General features: G+C 39.6%; 1 protein-coding gene across 2 annotated transcripts in view; it reads right to left on the reverse strand.

Moving 5' to 3' along the window:
• Nucleotides 1–23,399, reverse strand: part of ADK (adenosine kinase) — a 175,778-nt gene that overhangs the window by 125,553 nt on the left and 26,826 nt on the right. For both annotated transcript variants that reach the window (XM_035138686.2, XM_035138687.2), the window contains exon 3: nucleotides 21,760–21,813. In XM_035138686.2, coding sequence (XP_034994577.1) covers nucleotides 21,760–21,813 — 54 coding nt within the window. The remainder of the gene's footprint in view (nucleotides 1–21,759; nucleotides 21,814–23,399) is intronic.

The following is a 23,399-nucleotide window of genomic DNA, read 5'->3' on the forward strand; positions in this document are numbered from 1 at the left end:
CCACCAGAAGTTTCTGGATGTTGCTCCCATCATTACTGACCACTGACCATCCTAGCTGGGCCTTATGCAAACTGAAGTCGTCCAACATTTGGAGAGGATGTCCCCTATCCAATATACCGTAAAAACACAAATTTGAACTTGCTCGCTTCCATCAAAGAATAGTAAGCATGTTCTCTCCAATCTGCTGCATTAAAGCTCAGCTGCAAACATACTCCAGCTTTGACTTCACTAATATCACCACCCACACTTCTGTCTAATTGGTAACAATAATACACACACAATGGTTTGGTGCAAGACACATCAACCATGAGACCTGTAGCAATTCAAAATACAATGTTCTCTGTCTGTCTGTCTGTCTGTCTCTCTCTCTTTTATTAAAAAAAAACATTTTATTAATTTTCCGATAAAACATCCAATTAATAAATCCATCAAATCATAATCCAATAAAAAATAAAATAAAAATAGCCAAATTAAATTAATTATCAGAGCCCCTGCACCGCCCCAGCCCACAAGTGCAGGAGGGAGCACAGCCGCTTCCGGCGCCTGAATTGAGGTGCGTGCCCAAATGCAGGGTGAGAGGGCGGCTTTCGGGGTGCCCAAGCTATTATGCTGGCCCCGGAGCAGAAGGGCGCCATTGCCGAATTCTGCGAGTGACTAGGAGGTCATGTTTTCTGCTATCTCTGCACTGTAAATAGTATGCACAATAAAACCCTTAAAGACAAAGCAGACTGGAGCGTCTTTACTCGAGAGTAGCCGCAACAATCCCCTGACAATTACTATTAATTTTAGTTTTATATCATTACACTCAAGAATATAATAATAATAATAATAATAATAATAATAATAATAATAATAATAAATTTTTATTTATACCCCGCCCTCCCCAGTCAAAACTGGGCTCAGGGTGGCTAACACCAATAAATTACAATAAGACATAAAAAACCCCAATCAATTAAAATACAGGTTAAAATACAATATAAAAAATTAAAATTTAAAATTCAGCCTCATTTTAAGTAGTCCATAAATCAAAACCATGAGGGAGGAAAACACAGGGGTCAGACTGAATCCAACCCAAAGGCCAGGCGGAACAGCTCTGTCTTGCAGGCCCTGCGGAAATATGACAAATCCAGCAGGCTCATAGTCACCCAGTATAAGTTTCCCAATCTTGAAGCCACTTGCTCCTCTTCCCAGAGAAGCAATCAACAATTTTATTGACTGTTGTTTTACCTGCTATATTTCTTCCAGTCTCTCCAGAAAGATAAAGCACTTTTTCCTCTCAAAGAAATAATTCATCACTGCAGTGTACTCTCTTTTAAAAGCAATTTGTTTTCCCTTACACATATTAATTACAGAAATACTGTTTCAAGTAAATCTGAAAGAGCATGACAGGGGGAAAATAGCTCTGGTAAGATCACAGGAATGATGCATCAGTCATCATTTCTGGCAACAGGGGAAGCAATCAATATAAAATGGTGATGATGTTAGATGCTTATCACAAAATTAGCCCCCCCCCCCCCGAAAAAAGCTTAGTAGGTAATACACACAGGTGCTGCAAACCTACCCACACTTACCTGGAACAGAGGGACTTATTTCTGAGAAAACATGCATAGGATTGGTTGACAATATATTATATCAAATTAGTTAGACAGAGAACAGTGGTAATGAAGGAAACTTTCCAAACCCCAGTTTACTTCCCTCCCCCAGTTCTTTTATTTCAATCACCATACATCCTGGCCAGAAACATAGGGCAAAGTTTAGAGCAATGGAAAAGGGGGGAAGTGCCACCCACAACATTTAAGTTGATGGACCGTATTATTATCAATCTTTTAAATACCATTTCTAGCATGCTTTTAGTACTGAGCCTTCTTTGTACTCACAAAAATGGGAGGCTGACGCCCCATCACAACCCAACAGCAGCAGTGGCAAATGCACTGGGTGGCATTTTGGAGGGGGGGGGGAATTGTTATCATGGAGCAGCTTTTATACAAATTATGCACACAGTCCAGGTTATCAGCTTGTTCAAATGCTCCCTTTGTGACACCAAAGTCTAGTAACCAATGTCTCTTCTAGCCTGAATACCGTTAAACGCTCTACCAACTCTGAACATAAGACAACACACTTTTAAAGCATGATACCAAAAGACAGAGCAGGGAGGTGAGTTCAGACCCGACTCCCAAGTCAATACATATTTAGACTTAAAAGTTCCTTTCTTGAAAGAAAAGTAGACTTTCTCCAGTTGTGCATCACAAAAACATGGAAGCCAAGCTCTGCTTCTCCCTTAAAAGACTAGAAAAAGATACATAAAAAACTATTCAGAAAAACACACACTTTGCACTCAAAACGTGTCAGCTTGCTTTTAAGAAGAAAACACAACTTTCTTATAGCACTTTTGATAATATTTCCTCTTCTTTTTTCACTATTGAGGCACAACAATGAATAATGACTGCAAAGATGCACACAGGTCACCTTACTGAACAGAAACTGCCTCTCAGTTATTTATCTGTTTCTTTCTACAATTTATGAGGTTCAGTAAATGGGAGGTCTTGACTATGGGACTTTAAATACTGCAGAAAATAAGCTTGATGCAGATGAATGCCCCACCTCAAGGTTATTATAAAAATGATGGCTCTCGCAGCAGCAAATGCCAACATAAAGAACTGAGAGATCATTAGAAACAGCAATGAGTATCCTGATTTCATTGAAGCAAAGTGAGATTTCAATCAAATGCAAAATGTTAGTAAACATATATATAGCAGAGAATTTTATATTTACCGTATCATCCAAAGGTATCATGCTGTCCAGGACATATCACAATAAACAATACAGTCATACCTCGGTTTAAGTACGCCTCGGTTTGAGTATTTTCAATTTAAGTACTCTGCGGACCCATCTGGAATGGATTAATCCACTTTCCATTACTTTCAATGGGAAAGTTTGCTTCAGGTTAAGTAGGGATTTCCGGAACCAATTACACTCATACCTCGGGTTAAGTACGCTTCAGGTTGAGTACTCCACGGACCCATCTGGAACAGATTAATCCACTTTCCATTACCTTCAATGGGAAAGTTCGCTTCAGGTTAAGTACGCTTCAGTTTAAGTACTCCGCGGACCCATCTGGAACGGATTAATCCACTTTCCATTACTTTCAATGGGAAAGTTCGCTTCAGGTTAAGTACGCTTCAGGTTAAGTATGGACTTCCAGAACCAATTGTGTTTGTAAACCAAGGTACCACTGAAAAATTAAAACAATGCTAAAATGTGGAGGGCAGGTATAAAAATTTCTTTCCCCCCCCTTTCTTTCTTTTTCTTTTTTACTGTTTTAAGAAAAGCAGTAAACCCTCACTGCCTTTGTATTTTTATGGATTTGAACTGATTGGGTGTTTTTTTATGTGCTTCAGTAAGTCTCCTTGAACACCTGGGAGGTGGAAAGGCATAGTATAAATACTGTAAGAAATAAAATACAGACAAAGGCACCCTTGTGTCATCTTTGAAGAGCGTCCCTGCAGTTTTGTGAGCCGCCATTGCTTTGTAAGGGCCATGCATTTTGGCTCACTATCCAACCCAACGGCCAGGTTCAGACATATGGCCAGGTAAGCTTTGTGGTGCTGCATGCCTAGCCTCCTTTCAAGTCCACATCTTCCAACTTCTCCTCCTTGCTGCATGGTAGGAAAAGTTCTCAAGCTTTAACTTTACGGCAGCTTGTCACATCATCCCAAGTGGGAACTTTTGCTAGGGCTGCAACATTTAGTTGGAGATGTCAAAATAAACGTTAGGACATCATTGTGCCCTGAGGGAATAAGGTTTTAGCTATGATGCCCAGAAAGATAGCATGGCTATTAATAACATATGTTTTTCCACAGTATGGAATGGCTCAAGATCAATAGTGTCAGGGCCTGTTACCTTCAAGTACTGACTCCCCCATACTTAGGAAGAATATCTGTGGAACTTATTTCAAGCAATGAAATCCACATACCTTAAGGACAGATGCAGAAGCAAAAAAGTGGTTTTTGATGGTACCAAACTGAAAATATAGAACTCATTACTTACTATCTCCCCCATTAGATGTTGAACCAAATGGGGAAAATGTTATATATGCTGTTTCTATTCACGGAGGTTCAATTTTGTGATCATGACTAACTGTTGACAGATGCATCATCCATGAATTTGACTAAGCTGGTGGTCATTGCCACATCTTGCAGCAGTGGATGATGGAACTTAATTATGTGTGATGGGGGATTTGAAAGGCTTGGATCCATACTCATGTACAGAAAGGTGTCAAACACATATAAGAAATGCATCCCAGCATTCTACGCATGGAACCAAATTCAGATTACACAATTAGTCATTATCTGAGTGATGTTACATACCAAACGACTCACAACTAGGCTCAGGGTTTGCGCATAAAGCTGAAATCATGTGTAGACAGAACAGCCCCGGAATTGTCCCCACAAATCTTTCGAAGCCAGCGAGTCAAGTGGGCCTTGCTCTCTCTCCCTTGCTCCTGCAAGATCTCATGACAGTCTCCCAGAGCAAGACCTTCCCAAAGTGTGTGTTTAATTCGTGTGATTTCAGCTGGCCGTCTACCCAGTGCACAAGGCTGCCATCACACAAGTTAAACACATGCAATTTGTGAGTCAGCTGTACAGTAGCTCCCTCATTCAGTCACACTGTTGAGAATATGTTTGGTTTTTTTAGCCCCTATTCCCTCCCACGCTCCTAAATCTACTACTGTGCTACGCATTTCCCTTCCACATGCAAACTGCCTTTTATAAGGGAACAACACTGCTATGCTGTGCCTTGGGACGTATTATTAGGATTTGCTTTGCCATCAAGCGTCTGTTGGGCTTTGATACCCTCACACCAGTGATGCAACTATACAAAAAAAATGTGGAGAGACTTCAAAAAATGGTTTGACAATCTTTGAGTTGGAAGAGTAGCAGCAAAAATCAAATAGACTGTTTACTTTGACATACAATTTCCTTCCCGTTTCATCTGAATTCCTCAAAGCAGGTATTGTCTATATACTCCCCCCCCCCAAAAAAGCCTCACTGAAAGCTTTAATGGATAACCATTGATTGAGCAGGATACTTTTAGGCTCGACCTAGACACATTAAAGAAGTGTTTCCATTTAAAATATTGTAAATTTAAACAGGGAAAACAGGTAGAGAAAAACGGGACTCCATGCCGCCATCCGGTGGCACAATGTTATACTGAACATACAATGCACATAAATCACTTTTTCTTGGGGTTTTTTAGTACCGTTTTTAGTCAGTTTTCCAATACGTTGGCATAATTTATAATTATTTAATAGTGAGTAGATGACCCATTTTTATGATTCTGTACCCCCACTATCAGCTCACTAGCTACCCCAGCATGGTTCCACACATTTAATGAGACAGTTGTCATTCATTTTTTTCAAACCCAGGGCTCATCTTTAACCCAAACATGCATTTTTGGGGGGGGGAGGCACTTCTTAACTTTTGGCCATGTAATTGTATGATGGCAGCGCTGCTGCTGTGACCTACCTTAGGTCAGCCTGAAACCTAGTGTAGTGGGACCCACCTGTTGGAAGACCACAACAATGAACTAAGGCGGCTTGTCTGTGAAGAACAGTTAACTTTTGTGAGCTGCCGCTTACTATTGCTAGTTCAGTTTTTAAGAGAGTGAATCTGTTTACATTCCTAAATTTAACAATGCATTAGGACATGGAACAAGAACCACTGTTTTGAGCATATCGTTTCAATTGCGTCTGATCACAGTTCTAATTTTACCCAAGAATTAAGAAGTGTCACTCATACTTTTAAGATGAAGGATGAAACCTATTAATATAGCACACCCTTGAATACTGTCTTATGTGGTCTTCTCAGCATTACAAGTATCTTTATTTTTCCTCGTTATTTGAATGTCCCAAACCAGTTAATGTGCTAAATCTGTTATCCAAGTCTGAACCTGATTAATGATGCACTGTAGCTAAGTGGAATTAAATTAGTGTATAATTGATTAGTACGTAATTGGAACAGTGTTGTAGATTTACCAACTTTAATTAGGATAGCTTATTACAGATAATTTATGTTAGAATATAAAACAAATTAGAAACAAAGTGGTGAATCAGAAGCTTAACTTTAGCTAAGGTGAACACTTATAGATTTGAAACACTCTATATACTTAAGGCTTGCCAAGTTCTTCAAGACAAGTAAATCATATCAGGCTAAGCTATTTAAAATGCCAAATTGCTGATTAACCTTTTACCCTGGATTTTCTAAACAATCAGCACTGTTTATACTAAATTAGTATAAAACAGTCTCGCAGAAATAAGTGCACTTGCATACATCCAAACCTGTTCAGTCTGAACACAAATAGCAGGTCAAGCTAACTGATAATAGACACGCATACTAAAGTCTTTTATAAAACCAATTTAGTTGTAATCATAAATTTATTGATAGAACTAGTTTTCTTCAAAAACGATGCAGCAAAAAAAAGCAACGGTTTAGTGGTAAGAAGACACTGACAATACAAGAACTAAAACAAGACTGTTGGACATGAATTGCTATTAATTACCATGAGAAGAACAGCCACAATTATATTCATTATCTTGCATACTAATTTCACTGATAATGCCTGAGATAATATGCATCCGGCAGGTCACGTTTCTAAAAACCTTTACACAGTACAAATTGCAAAGCTTTTTCAATGTTACCCCTGCCTAAACCAATGTGGGCTACTTAGGTTAGAATAATCTCATCTATCTAATCTTCTTCACCAATAATGGAATTAGCTGTATGCTGTACCAGTAATTTACAAAGAAAGCAAAAAGGTTAATATTACACAGTAGGCCAGCTGAAGCCATAATGCTTAACCAAGGTGAACAAAATGTTACACAAAACTCAGATTCATATATATATATTTTGAGACCTATTCACATAATCAGTTCTCATATTTCCATAAAGTCAGAAAATAAGGTGATAAGGTATCACGAAATGTATTTCAACAGAAGCAGAAGCACACAGCTTGAAAGTGGTGATGTAAGTGAATTGGACTGAAGAGTCAGCTACAAGTTCACTAGTGGAAATCAGTACTCATATGAGCAGTGTAATAGCAGAGCTTGTACAACATTACAACTCCACTTCGATGTACAGCGAAAATCACTGCAACTTTCTACTTCAGGTGAGTTCATGGCTACATCATTGCACTGCTCACCTAAGTAGGGAGTGCGCATGATCAGTGGTGATTTGCATAAGTGAGCCGGGAGCTCAATGTGGGAACTGACTCAGTGGATGCATACAGTCAAGTATCATCTTGCATTTGTGTGTGCATTTGGCTTAACACAGTCTAGGAGGCAACTACTTAAAAATTAGTAGATTGCTGGGACAAGTGAATAGACACGACCATTTCAAGAAGCAGCAACTGACTTACTATTTCACATTCCAAACACTCCACATGACTACATCTTACCTGCTAATCTGGTTTGGTAAGACACAATGCAATGATACACCGAAGACAAACTCCAAGACATTATGACACATCAATCAGCAGTCTTGGCTTCAATCTTCCTCCATTTCAATAATTGTCTTTTGCTGTACTTACAAGCATTTAGGTTAGCAAATTTTAAAATGACTACATTTAAAATTGTTTCCTGAAGGAAAAATGCTATAATTTGTCTTGCAGCCTACACACATTACTTGATTCACAGAGTCAACACACTTTGCTAAGTTTCAAAGTCATAGAGAATTCCGTTTTGCATGACATTACAAAAATGTTTGCCATTTGACGGAGCTAGGTTTTTTGTCTTGTTCGTTAAGGAACCAGTTTGCATCTGCATAGGTAAGCAAGTCCTTTTCATCCTTAAAAATATTGTGTTTATATGTGTGTGTGGGGGGGGGGTTATGGAAAATGGGGCAATGGAGAAGGAGGACTGCTGAATAATGCATACGATAAGTGGGACCTGCAACAAAATATACAATGTAGAGTGCTCCTGTTTTGGCTAGCTGTGTTATCTTCTAAGATACTCTATGCCACTCTACCCAACCCCACCCTGAGTTTCTCCCTCCTATAGCCAGTCAGTATTCTGTGCTCAGGGAGCATGCTTAGTCTAAACAGAATAATTTTTTTATTCCCCTGCCTTCTCCCCCAGCTTGTCACAATACATAAACGGTGCTTCATAAGGTTCCATATTCTAATGAGTTAGACATTAGTATAAAGAACGTTTACTGGGTTTGCACTCTTTACCTTGTCAGTAAGATCCGCCTGGCAAACTAGCTTCAGGCCATTGCTTTCGTTACCAAGCATATTAATCATGAATCCATACATGTCTGTCATAGCTTAGTACAGCTTACAATTGTCAAGGTGTCTATGCACAGCCTCAGAAAGCTCATCTATCAGTAAATAAAGGAAGCCCTTCTTCGTTTACTGGTTAATTCAATTTTCAAGCAACTCCCAGAAAAAGTGACTGCTATTCCTTTCTAAACCAGGAAAGCATTCTAAACCAAGAAAGCGTTAAGAGCTCCCTCCATCCTCAGGCTTCTCAGCCATGTTGCCTGACTATAAAACAAATTCAAAACTTTACTCAGAAATTATTTTTACTGGAATATTTGTATATATTTAAGGCATGAAAACTCAGCACATAAACTTCATACATTATTTTAATTAAGAAAATGGAAAATTGTCCACATGCTAACTTCAGCATGCCTGAAATAAGTGCCCCCTAGGGATAGTGACCAGAAAAAAGGCAATTACATGTTTGATGTTTACGTTTGAGTAGTCTTCTGTCATTTCCAGTTGTCGAAAAAGGCCTTGTTTTGTATTCATTCATTGTGTTACTAATAGTTTTCTGCAACTTGATTTATAATAAAAATATTTCCAAAATTTCAGTAGTGTCAGAATTGATCTCTACATAACACAAAACAAGGTGGTAGACTAAGGGTCTGTAGGAGGAGATCCTCTGTAGGGCTGCCTCTGAATTTGGTTCAGAAACTTCAGTTGGTGCAGAATTCAAGGGTCAGGTTGCTCGACTGCATTGGCAGCCAATTGGTTTCTGGTTCCAATTCTGAGTGCTGGTTTTGACCTATAAAGCCTTAAACAATTCCGAACCACGATACCTCAGGGACCATCTCTCTCCATATGAAGCTACCCAGACTCTGCAATCATCATCTGAGGCCCTTCTTCGTGTTCTTCCTTCACGGGAGGTCCAGAGGGTGGCAACATGAGAATGGGTCTTTCCTGCAATGGTTCCCTGTTTGTGGAATGCTCTCCCCAGGGAGGTTCATCTAGTGCCTTCATTATATACTTTTAGGCACCCAGGCAAAATTATTCCTCTTCAAGCAGGTTTATACCCTTTTAAATGTGTTTGTGGGGGGTTACTGGTTTATGGGTTTTGTTTTATTATCCATTTTGTGTTTTTATCTTGTATTTTTATGTTGTGAACCACCCAGAGATCTACGGATAAAAGGCTGTATACAAATTTAAATAAATAAATAAATAAATAATTTTGAATACTAATCCCAAAGCTGCTGCACGTAGCATGTCAGAGTCAAATATTTAGCATGCCCCTTTCCCTGATATTCACTGCACAGAAGGAGCTTTTCTTGGTGGAGCATTCAAAGGTGCATGCCTGTCCCCAGCCTTCAGTCTGAAGCAGTGTAATTCAAAATGCTACCACCTTATTCAGTATATAAAGATGAGCTCTCATGTCCAATTTGCACAAAACAGCTTGCCCAAACTCATCACATGAGACGCTGGTACTTATGGCCAAAGCTGAGGTTCCATATCATGGACAGTAAATCTTAAGGAACTTCTCAAACGTGCATTTCATCAGTCTATTGTCAAAATAAAAACTGCTGGACTTAGAGACTTGTTATTTGTACCCAATCAAACTACCATTGGGATATTAAGAGGGGCAGTAACATTCACTCCACATGACACTTTACCCAAAGGTCACGAATATATAGGAATGGAAATCCATGACATATGGGGAGAACAGGTAAACAAGAAGGAGTTAATCCTAGATCGAGAATCTTAAAAAAACCCCAATATTTTTCAGGACCCTGGACAGGTCCCACTGAGCAGACTTGTTCCTGTGCATGCTTGCTTTCAACCTACATACTCTCTGGGCGGATCTGCCTCTCATGCGCTCTGACCCTGCAGAATGAAGTGTCTCAAAGGCACCATCATCTCTGGCCTGGAGCCTTGCATTCTGTCACTCCTCTGCTTACTTGAGTGGGTTGCCTGGACCTGTGAACAAGATCTGAAGTCCTAGTTCTCAAGTCCTCAGGGGTTATGATGACCACCCCTGCGGAAAGCCAGCCTTGAGGCTTATGGCTTGGAGGGTTCTGTGTGACTGGGTTCCACTCCAGTGTCAAGTCCATAGCAACATAGTGGAACAGAAGATCTCAAAGGCAACCCCTATATCTTCCATTTGAAATTGATGCAAAATAACTCCACTTGAGGATTTGGGAGTGCTCGTGTTACAGCAGGCAGCACTGGGCTAGAGGAACCAATAGTCTGGGCTCAGTACAAGGCAGTTTTATATCTATATGTTATGTATTTTCATTCCGTAATTTTATTGCAACTGTACTTTCTTCTGTTCTAGTAACAGCTCTAGCTCCATAATTTACTTTTCCCATTCAAGTACTCCTGTAGCCCACTTGAGCTAAATAAATTACGGTATCTCTAAGTATGAGGAAGCAGTTTCTATTATTCAATTATTAAATTTAGATAATTTTTCTAGCAGTTTGATTCAATGCCACTAATAGACCACTTTCAAGTCAATTTGATGCATGCAATTTACTATAAGCATGTCTCACTATTACAAAGCTAATCAAATTGGTTTATCAATGACCTCAACACTATTATAAGCTCAAAACTGAAACCAAGGGAACCTTAAGTCCATTGTTGCTTTATCGTCAGACGCACTGATACATAGAGATGCATTTACTAAAGTTTAAATACTTTAAACTGATTTCTTACTCTTGTTTAATGAAGATAAACATAGTAGTACTCCTACAAATTCCAAAGACTTCCAAATCCTCACTAACTTCATTATTACCCTTCAGTCAATTTAACTTTTAGTTACAACAACCTATTTGCTTTATACAAGTAATGACTTTTCCAGTCATTAAATGGTGGGAACCCACTGAAGCAAAAAATATGACCACAAACAGACACACAGTGTTGGATTTAAAAAATGCCCTCCACAAACAGAAGACTTTGGCTCACGAAAAGTCTTGTACCTTAATCTACTGCACAGTATGAAAGAAATGAAAACTATATCAGAAGATGCTCTTCTGCAAAAAGAACAAGAATAACTGCTAAACAATCTACCTATTATATACCTATTATATAGCACAGGATGAACCCTATCACAAGTCTTTATGGAACAGCACTAATACCTATTTTCTATCCACACAGTTATTTGAGCCTATCTGAATGGGCTTCTTTCCACTACAATTTTAGCATGCTTGATCTTTTGCTTCTTTTTGATGCTTCTCCAGTCCACAACATCATCAGAAGCTGTTGTGGGTCACACATCTCCACTGCGCACTTTGTCAAGATTTACTGTTGGTCAGGTCAGCCCCTAATGTTCTGCAATACGTGCAAAAGACACATCTGGAATTTGAGTAGTGCTACTGGAAACAGAGTTTGAGCCATTCAGCTTGCACCACTTTGAAAAGGAGCAAATGTATATTTCCAAGTGGAAACAGAAACCCCACGTTGACCATAGATTCTACCATTATTATGCAGTCTAGAATCAAACACACACATGTAGTATTGTACATATATGTACTCATCACAACCAATTTTCACAGAAGATTTAGGAGACATGAATATGGAGTAAGTCAATAAACATAGCAGTACAACATAAATAGCTTTTGGCATTAAAGGTTTGTTTGAAAAAGAGAAGAATCAGTATCTGGAAAGCACCAGGACCTCCATGGAATGCACTATGACAAGATGTGCCAAAGAAGGAAATTAGAAAAAATCCCTGGTAGATAAAGTTTTCAATGACAGCTAGTTATGATACCAATACAATATGATTGAAACCTATGCACATTTAATCTGCATGATTTCAATTTTACGCAGATGAAGGCCGGCCAGGTGAAACCACACAAATTACACGCACAGAGGGTGGAGAGCTAAAAAACACTTTTTGCAGAGGGCTTTCTCAGTGCAGAAAGAGCTATTAAGCTCTCTGCCTCGCTTACTGGGTACTGAGCTGCTTTCGTAAGATCTTGGGAAAATCAGATGGCCCTACAAGATCTCATGAGAGCACCTCAGAGCCTGGTATGCAAGACAGAGAGCTTTAAAGCTCTTTGCCTTGCTTTGGGAGGAAGGCTTGGGACATAGCTCTGGAAAAATAGGGATATTCATGTGGGGGTGGTTTGCGTATACACATTTTTGCATATATATTTTTTTGCATATAAGTGTGCCATCCCCATATGTGTGTCATCCCCAGGACATAACCCCTGTGCAAGACATGATCCTACTGCAATCCTCTGAATACTTGTTGCTGAGAAACAATGGTTTATCGTGCTCATGTTGTACTTGCAAATTTCGTGTAGGGATCTGGTTGGTCACTCTGGGGGAAAAGGGTGCTGAACTAGCTAACCCTGCATAATTACAAACTTCAAAGGGCGTAGCTTGGGCTGACCCCTCAGGGCACCTATAATATCCAGACCTTTCTTTAACATAACTATTGGACTGAACTACAGATGATAATTCAGTGTGTAATTTAGAACTCCGGCTAAATACCCAGTATACGAAGTGCTGGTTTGTAACAGAAAATCAATTCAATGCCTCCCAAATAAAGCTTGCAAGTGGAACAAAAGACTGGCACAAGCATGAGGTGGCTGAGCCATTTTCCCTCTCCATTGTCTTCATTAAACAAAAAATACCCTCTTAAACCAAACAGGAAATGTATTTCCCTTTTGTGGTGGTGACATTATGTGCGATGACTGACTACTGTAGCCTTTGTTCTTCTCCCAATCTTGCCATAAAAGTGTGGTTTGTGGATTCTCTAGTTTTTCATTCAAGGCATTCAAAATGGATCCCATACAAAAAAAAAAGACAAGACACTTTGCAATATATTCTAGCCATCAAAACCAGACAGCTGAGCACTTAAAAATAAAATGCAAACTAATCAAAATAAAAGAGAATAAAAAGGAGTGTAAATCATAATATTAGCAAACTTCAGCTTCTGTGGGAAGTGAAGTACATTTCAGTTTTTCCCATATTGTATTCCAAAAGATATACAATTCGGCTTCTCAATCCCTACCCTATTATTAAACTGCAGCCTTCAGATGGAAGCACACCTTTTCATATAATTGCTTACGTCTTGAAATGCAAATTTATATTGAGAACACATCTTTCTCTCTTACTTTAAAAAGTGAAGGGCTTTCAAAGCCTATTTACCTTCTCATCTGTATGGTGCAGTGCATTGTATTTGCATAAAGGAGTCAAAACTTTTTACCAAAAAATGTAATAGGTAGATAATGATGCACTCCCTGCTGTTTTAAAAGACAGCATCCTTGTTAGAAAGGCATTCCAAGTGACAATTTCAATAACAATATCTCTTTGAGGATAATTAGACATCATATGAATATGCAGATGTTACAGAGCTGACTGGGTGCATGTCCCTTTTTCCAGGCATGCCATCACTATTAAAGTGACTATGTTGTAGAATGGCAGGCTTCCTGCCAAGCTTATTTTAAAGATCTGTTTTATGATCCTTATTTGAGCTCTGCAGATTGTGTAACCCGAACAGATTGAATGGGGGTAGCAATGAATTATTTTCCCTGTTGTTTAGTGGTGCAATATCATCAGGTTTCCTTTTAGCAGGTCTCTTGTTACACAGCTTTTTCAATTTAATTTCATGGTGACCACATTAAACAAATCGCATAACAGCAGCACCATCAAGTGGTGGTCTATTCACATTCATTCAAAGTGACTGCATCCTATTTTTCACTGGCGACTTAGCAACTGCAACGTCCTAAAAGAGTTGAGATAAACTAAAGGGATTTATATTAAGTACAGGGATCCAGGTGATACATAGTTCAAAGCTGATGAGCTTTTGTAGAAGAAGCCAGCACGTTATTAATTCATTGAAGTGGTTTCAATAAGTATGTTGCACATCTACAGAAACATTGTATGCTTACTTATGTCTCTGTTAGGCAGTCCACTGTTGCTGCAGACTGGTCATTTTAGGTTAGAGCAGTGTTTCCCAACCTTGGGTCTCCAGCTGTTTTTGGACTGCAACTCCCATCATCCTTGGCTAGCAAGCCAGTGGTCAGGAAGTTGTAGTCTGAAAACATCTGGAGGTCCAAGGTTGGAAAACACTGGGATAGAGGACAGTCTGGAAGCAAGGACAGCCCTGATTCTCAAAGCCTGCAAGAGATAAAATATCATCTAGGCTGGCTTGTGGACCACCAATATGCTGAAATAGTTTTAGCTGTATCCTAGACCTAACAGTAAGCAACTCCCGGGTACCAGGTTGGGTCTTTTTGGCCAAGTTTGGTCTTTTTTACCTTCTTCACTTCTTTGTGTGCATACTATAGTTTTTTTTAAAATGCCCCATGAAACTCTTCAGGTGAGAGTCCCTGTCCAAGAGAAGTGGAACAAATTCCTCATAAGGGGAATGTTTTTTGACCAAGGATGTTTTAGTTATAAAAAGTTATAAAAACCATACAATTCTATTAACAGGGACCCTCCAGGTCTCTTTTTTTCTGTGCACTCATTATTACATGTGCTCAGGATGGTATCTGAATGGTTACAACCGATCTTGCTTTCAATACTGTTTGTGCCTGCAAAGGTTTCAAGGTGGTCATACTGCTTTGTTCCCAATCAGTGCAAGTCCTGTAGCTGTTTTCTGAAATGCTGCAACTTCTTATATCACAGGTGCTCAGGGTGAAGAAGAAGAAGAGGAGTTTAGATTTGATATCCCGCTTTATCACTACCCAAAGGAGTCTCAAAACGGCTAACATTCTCCTTTCCCTTCCTCCCCCACAACAAACACTCTGTGAGGTGAGTGGGGCTGAGAGACTTCAGAGAAGTGTGACTAGCCCAAGGTCACCCAGCAGCTACATGTGGAGGAGCGGGGAATCGAACCCGGTTCACCATATTACGAATCCACCGCTCTTAACCACTACACCACTGGCTCTCACACTGGTGAGAGGGGGTGGGGTCCCACTTTTGTTGCACTATAGTGCAAGAGAGCTCTTCCGGATGGCAATAATGCAGTAACACTGGGAAAGCATCGCAGAACAACTAATAGAGTGGAATGGTGTTTGGACAGTCCATTATAAACCCACCACTAATGCATTATTAATTACTAATTGCCAGTGCAGTCAGGCCAGAATTGGTGCAATATGCTCAAACCGTCTTTCTCCAGTATGCAAGCTGGCTGCTGAATTTTGTACCACTTGAAGTTTCCAAACAGTTTTCAGAGGCAGCTCAACACAGAATGCATTGAAGTAATCTAACCTATGAGCTGAACTAAAAATCGTATAGTGAATTCATGGCAGTGGTAAAGTTTGAACCTTTACCAATTCCCAATTCCCAGCTCAGTGCTAAAGTAGCTCTGAGAGCACCTTTCAGGTTTCCTTTTTTTTTTAAGAAACAGACGAACTGAAACTGCCAATCCAAGGTTATGTAACACTTGCACTTTTATTCTAACAAGCCAGGATCTTGCCCAGTAAAAAGCAGACAAGTTTACAATTGCACACTTTTGAAATAAACCGTAAACAAAAAGGAAGGAAAAGGCAGCTTCCGGTGATCTTATTCCAAACTGAAGTGCAATGGAATGAGCCTGGGAATGTATGCACTATATGGTGTATTTTTTTGGGGGGGGTGTTCTTAGCTGATGTGAAATATTCAGGTGGGCAGATGGTCACAGTGCAATATCCTGCCTCCCAGTTGAAAAGCATACACAAATCAACTGCACTTTAAATGTACATCATGACCTCTAGTGGCATCATCTATGTACTGTAGCTTATTAATTTCAAAATAAACTACACTGCACTTTCAAAAGTCTAACTTGTGCATTTGCATCATCAGCACAGCAAGATTTGATTAAAAGAAAAGAACCAGAATAATATACGTCTCTCTCTCTTTTTCAGCAGCTTGGGTACTGCAAAAGTGCATGGGCAGCATGGGCAGGGGGAAGACTTACAGTTAGCAGTAAGAGGAATAGGTCAATCCTAGCTGCAGGAAACTTCAGTTCCATTCATAGGTTAATTCAATCCAGTAATTAAAAGTCCAGAATGTAAGGCATATATTAAGAGCTTTTGCCCCCCATCGCCAACAGACAGAAATCTCTCAGTTCCTGCCAATGCTTTTGCCAGAACCCCCTTCGCGTAGGATAGAATCTACCTGTGCAAAGATATGCAGGGGGACATAGCTGCCACACCGAAATGGGTACAGAATGCATTTGGGGTGTGTACCTTCTTTCACTACGTTGAGTGAAGTACCATGCAATATATTTCTCATAACACTATCTGCTTTAAAACAGAGCTGTACACATTTTGTAATAAAGAACTAAATCCAAATTTAACATCGAAAGGCGGCTCAAGTTTTGCCATTTGAACAAAGTAGTTATAACAAACCTGTGTAATCTCTTTCTGATACCCACAAGGAAAAATTATTCAGAGCACTGAAGCACCACCTCTGACCACCAGAAATCTACCTCAGCTCCACACCACACTGCCCTCAATCTGAGATTTTGTGAGAAACTGTTTTCAAGTTTATTTTCACATGCTATTAGCTACACCAACCTTTCCTAATCTGTTGCCCTCCAGATGTTTTTATACCACAACTCCAATTGTGCTGACTATGGTTGATGAGAATTATAGAAAGAAAGAAAATCTGGAGGGCATACTTACTATAAAAACAAAACAAAAAATTAACATCCACCCACACCTGTTAATATTTGCAGTGGAAATATAAAGCTACACCATTAGCAGTCCAATTCTATACAAAATTTTGAAAGGTAAAGGTAAAGGACCCCTGACAGTTAAGTCCAGTCACAGATGACTCTGGGGTTGCGGTGCTAATCTCGCTTTACTGGCTGAGGGAGCCGGAGTTTGTCCGCAGACAGTTTTTCCAGGTCATGACTAAGCTGCTTCTGGTGAAACTAGAGCAACACACGGAAACGCCGTTTACCTTCCTGCTCGAGTGGCACCTATTTATCTACCTGCACTTTTTGGCGTGCTTTCGAACTGCTAGGTTGCCAGGAGCTGGGACCAAGCAACGGGAGCTCACCCTGTGCGGGGATTTGAACCGCCAACCTTCTGATTGGCAAACCCAAGAGGTTCAGTGGTTTAGACCACAGTGCCACCTGCATCCCTTATACAAAGTTAGGCTTAGCCAAAACAATTTGTTAGAATCAGGCTGCAAGATACTCTATAATTACTACTCTCCATGTACTCCACATTTATTTATTTTTACTGAAATTGTGACTGGTTTTTTTGCTGTTGTTCTCAAAACTGTATTTTCATTTCCTCTCCACTAATGTCCACTTTCATAACCTACAATTTACCAAGGCAGGCTGTTGAAAACCACCTAGAAAATTTATCATATCCACGGCCTACATTTGTAGCAAGCATCCACACCAGCCCCATGGCTGCCAATACATGCAGAGCTGGCACGCAGAGATTATTTGGCTCGCAAATGGTATGATCCCATGCAGAAAGTCACAGCATACAAACATTTGACAGCCTTTGCACATGGGATTTAACGTACAAAAGTCTTCCAGAAAGCTTTTCAAAAGTCGTGGCGACTTTGCAGTTCTTGTTTTACATCATTAAGACAGTAAAATAAACATGCTAAGCATTGGAAATGTTTTAAACATTTGCTATCTGCTGTGTGTGCTCTTCAGAATTCAAAGGATGACATATCTGGTTTCTTGGTTCCATAGCTTGGCAACCTGACACAGTGAACTGACTACATTGCAAGTGTAAGATCAATTAGAAATCAATTGTGGAGGGATTCAAGAATTATCCTCTACAGGGGAGGCTTTCACTTCCACTAGTGTTGAGTCATGAACAGCATATTGTCATACCAACACTTCAGCATGTGTTTTGAAGTGTTTAGGACTAGCAGGAATCTCATAAGGTTCCTGGCCACCAATATCAGTTTAAAACAAGTGGTCGGGTTTACACTTTCACGTGCAAGTAGCTAGGGGAAATCTCCTCTTCTGCTGAAAGATAAAAATGCATTTTTTTGTTTTCCTTCTTCCTAGATCCTCTGCTACCACAAGGAGGGATGGAGAAAGAATGTCATCTATCTAGCAAGCAACTGCCCTCATGCACAGGTCTTTTAATGAAGTCTCAAGAGGTTAGTGGAAGTTTTTGCTTTAAAATCCAAAAGCTTCTCTACCCTCCTTCTGGTGGTACTATCCTCACTCACTCACATTTGGGTTTCACACAAGACAGTAAACATTTTGAAGCAGTAAAGGTAAAGGGACCCCTGACAGTTAAGTCCGGTCACAAACGACTCCGGAGTTGCGGTGCTCATCTCGCTTTACAGCCCGAGGGAGCTGGCATTTGTCCGCTTCCACAGACAGATTTTCCAGGCCATATGGCCAGCATGCGTATGGAAACGCCGTTTACTTTCCTGCCAGAGCAGTACCTATTTATCTACTTGCACTGTATGCTTTCAAACTGCTAGGTTGGCCGGAGCTGGGACTGAACAACAGGAGCTCACCCCATGGCAGGGCCTTGAACTGCCAACCTTCTGATCGGGAAGTCCAAGCAGCACAGTGGTTTAAACCACAGCGCCACCCAAGTCCCTGTGTTTTTAGCAGGCTGTGTTGTTCTTAAGAAGCACTCACTAGTGCTTCTGTAAACTCTTTGGCTGTGAGGTGCTGATGTTCAGCTACTGCATCTCAGTCACTTCTGTGCCAAACTGACCTACTAAAAAGAGACATTTCAGAAATCCATCCTCAGTTATAAACTGAGCTTTATGGGGAACAAACCAGACTATTATCTCATTTAGTCATGAGTCAATCATGTGGCAGCCCGAGAACCACATCCCAGGCACGTAGCTGTAACAGGCAATTTTGTAGGCATTTTGAAAACCTTATAAAAATTTATCTGATCGAAATGCTTTTTCTTTAAATTACAAAGATCATGATACTATAGAAACTCTTTGGGCCACCTAGCAAGCTATGGCAAAGCGCAAATTAGTTATATGTACTCCTAAGTGCTTCCAGAATACCACGTGAAGGGATTAACTAACACTTATTTATGAAGAGATACCCAAGCCTCACAGACAGATTGTTCATGCATCTGCCTGGTGAAATTGTGTGTGTGTGTGTGTCAGAGATGGAGGGAGGGAGGGAATTACAACCCCCTGACAGAGTATTGCTCATGTAAGCACATTCTGTCTTTGCCCAAGGCATATTTTTGTGTGTCCCATGTTTTAAAAATGACACAAGCATGTAGGCTGCATTACTACGCATATTTTCCTTGAACTCAATGAAGCTTACTATATAGACATTCATGGGAGTGACCCTCCTATACCCTAAAAGTGCCCCTCAAAAAAACCCCAACTATGCACACAATTGGTGGGGGTGGGGTGTCACTGCAGTCCAGACTTGGATATAAGGGTCACATAATACAGCAAGTTACCAATTGTCTGTGGCATAGTCATCTCTAAGTTGGCAAAAGCTTCATCTACTCAATTATTGCTTGCTGAGAACCAGGTATTAAAAAGGCACAGAAATAAGCTGGGAACTTTAGCCTTTCCCTTTAAAGAAGATAATTCTTCATTGAACAGAAAGGCAAGAATTAACCACATCCATCTGAAATTGGGGGGGGGGGGGGGAGGACATCACAATATGGAGGAAGAAAGGATCTCCCTGTCACTTCTGCACTCTCACTCACACCCTTCCATAACCTTTTAATAAAAAGGACTACAAAGCTGTTAATAGTTCAAGAATATTATAGAGGAAGGGTGCTATCTGCTACAATCTCAAAGGCGCAGTTTGTTCACAAACAGAAGTGCCTATTTTATTACAGAAATGGGAGGTCAGATCTGCAATAATGAAAACTCAGCATGAAACAGAAAGTTTGGACGCTTTCAAATGGACAAATATCCCAGAGACACATGCACAATACTTTGTATGTGTCCAAAATAAGAACTGCAGGTAGGGGGAATAAATTACCTTCTTTCAGCTGGGATTTTTTTATATATATATTGCTGCAACAGAACAAATTTTAGAAATCAAAGTCCTTAAACATGCAACTCAAGTTCACTTCAAATATTCTCAGGAAAAAGATGTAACAGAGATTCAATGACATTTGTGGGGTTGCTGTTGTTTTAAAAAAGTATAAATCATTCTATGGTGTAAAACTGTACTTCTTGATTGAAGTATAAAGAGTATTTTCACCAAACAACTGATGAGCTCAAGTGAGACATTTATATTTACCATCATCATGTTTAAGAATCTTCATTGAATTATTATGTTCAGTGGAAGAGAAGCCACCAGAATGGGCAGCTAAAGAAAGAGTGGTAAAGCCTGTATTAATGAAGGGATTCTTGCAAATAGGAATGGAAAAAAATGTTCAAGGAATAAGTCAGAGGCTTTTCCTCCCACATTACGGAAAGGATAAACAGCACTTGGAAACAAACATAATTTTATGTGAGTATTTTTAAAACCAGACAGACACAGGTCATCCTCCACACTCCAAAACAAATAGAAACTGGAGTACAGTTCTCCTTTTACTTAGTTTTTCCCCATAACATGCACGGTTTAAGATGACTGCAGCCAGTACTTTTATTTTTAGTCTGCCCCCTTCATGTAAGTCAACGTGTCAATGCCATTGTAATAGCAGCGGCATATTTAGCTGTTGAGAGTAGTTGAACTGTAGAAAGATACAATGCTAACATTTTATCTAAGCTTTGAAATATCTTTCAGGCCTTGCCATTTCCCACTGTGCAGAGCGAGGTCCAGTTCAAACATCACACCAAAGCTTTGTTAAGAAAGGAAGCCAACTAGAATCAGAAATGATGAGTTTGACATGTTTCCAAACAAGAACAAGCTTATAGCAGGATTGAGTTTATGAAGCTAAGAGGAAGGCAGGCAAAAGAGCACAACCATGGTTTGAGCCAATGCTATTTTAAGTTTAAGAACAGAAGCTGCTAGATACAATTATCTGACTTTGCAAAATATCTTTTTATTGATGTCAATAGTATTTAAAGGGTACTTCTAACATTATAACTAATAGCCACTGTGAGAACAGGATTCAGGATTAGGTGAGTTTAGTTTTTTAGCAAAACCATACTTACAAGCACAAAGGAAGGTAACAGTTGCAAAAGCTGTGTATGCTTGGTGTGTTTTTGCTGGAACATGCTGTCATTCAATATTCCCACCCTCCCAACCAGCATGTTTTAGAGTTCTTCATCAGAAGTTATTAACTTGCAGATTTGATCTTAATTCATTATCTAACTTCTTGTCTGTGCGCACATTTCAAATAAAAAAATTCCTTCCAGTAGCACCTTAGAGACCAACTAAGTTTGTCATTGATATGAGCTTTTGTGTGCATGCACACTTCTTCAGATTTCAAATATCATCTTTTAGAAAGCAATATAACATCTCTCCTCTCTCTCTGTCACACACACACACAAAAGACAGCATTCAAACATATGACTGCAGCAGCCAAGAGAGCAAAGCAATTTTCACCACGACCACATCATAGTTTTAAAAGAGCAACTTTCCCAGCTAAAAACGGAGAAGCACAATTTTAAGAAATAACTTATTTAATATCTTACAGCTCTTTGTGTTTCTCCTCTGCCAAGATCTGGTCATTTGGTTTCAACCCATATCTGAAAATAGAGAGGGGAAAAGAGTTACTGAAATCAGAAATTTACTCAAATCCATTTTCAGTTTTAGAGCCTGGGAGCAAAAATATAACTGACTTCTTTATTATGTACTGGACACTCTAACATAAGTTTATAATAACAATAACCAACATTACTCGTATTGTTTATTAACCTGCTTCCACATATGTGATGTACAAAATTTAATTTTAAAAGCTTTAAAACAGTTGCAAAGCAGCACAAAAAATTTAACAGAATATGATTTTAAGGGGAAAAAACAGAAAATGTACACCTATGGGAGAGAGACCTTCTCATTCATCTGGAAAATCGTATCATGATACTTCTTTTTTTCCTTTCACAGCAACATCTACGTATGCACATTTTTTCTGTCTCTATCAAAGCCTCTACTTTTAAGACAGACACAAAACATTTAATACATTTGGGCTTCTAATTCATGGATCCATGTCACGTAAAGTGCTCATTTTACAAAATAAAGAAGGGGCTTAGTTTCTTCAGTCTTTCACATATATATTTTTCTTCTTGCCATTGTGTACTATGAATGGGAGCTACTCTTCAAGAAGGCAGGCACTATAGTTTGGGTGAACAAATTCTGAGAAGGATAAGAAGTCTCTATGCATCGTCCATAACATAATGCCATTTTCCTCCATCGCATGCTAAGGAAGTACTGTACAAAGAAAACAAGCAGAAGTAATAAGTCCATAAGGCTTGCAACCAAACTTCACTAGCACAAGCCACCAACAAACATCAATTGTCAAAAAGAAATAACGTGGCTCCCCTTCCCCATAAAACACATGTCAATACAAATAACATCCCCCCCCCCCCCCGGCAAGAAATGCTGAGCAGCAAGTGGTTGGGATTCCCTGCAGAAGAGTTCATCAAGAAAAGGAAATGGAACAAATTATCATTAAAAAAATGTCTCTTTCAATTTCATCTCTATGTTGAATGATTGTGTAAAAGTGTCATTATTGTTTCACTGTACCTTTAAGAGTCAGGAAAGATCTAGTGACTGGAGTTCTGCAGCTGTGGAGCAGCTCGACAGGTGTTTCTGTGAAGCTGATGATGCAGGGTATATCAGGGGTGTTGTGTGCTGGGCGATTTCCCAGTGTGCTCCTGGTGGGTGGTTTGGTTGTGTGGGTGTTTTGTGTAAGCCTAATTTCATTTTTGTTATTTTTACTTTCTCCATTAAACCAAGCATTTGTTTAAGCCTTGGTATGACTCTATTTGTAAGTCCCTCAACCAGCTTCTGCTGATGCAACTCAATTGCTTCTAACCCTAACACTCTAACCACTTAGCAATGCTGTGTTAGTTTTTCAGCAAGCACTGTTTTCTAAACCCTACCAAGCCAATTTTGCCTAATTAAGTGACAATCTCTCTTCCACAGAAAAGTAAGCTCCATAAGAACAGCCACCTGGTGGTGAACTATCAATGGTTTGAATAGTATGTTTTTATTAACTTCCTTAAATAGTGGCAGTAAAGCCAACTCAGCACCTTTAACCACTGTGAAATTTAAAATGTTCGAAATTGTGTAGGAAACATCACCCCAAAACTTAATAACGACCTGGCACTCTCAC

Source organism: Zootoca vivipara, chromosome 5, assembly GCF_963506605.1.
Source record: "Zootoca vivipara chromosome 5, rZooViv1.1, whole genome shotgun sequence".
NCBI classification, from domain to species: Eukaryota; Metazoa; Chordata; class Lepidosauria; order Squamata; family Lacertidae; genus Zootoca; species Zootoca vivipara.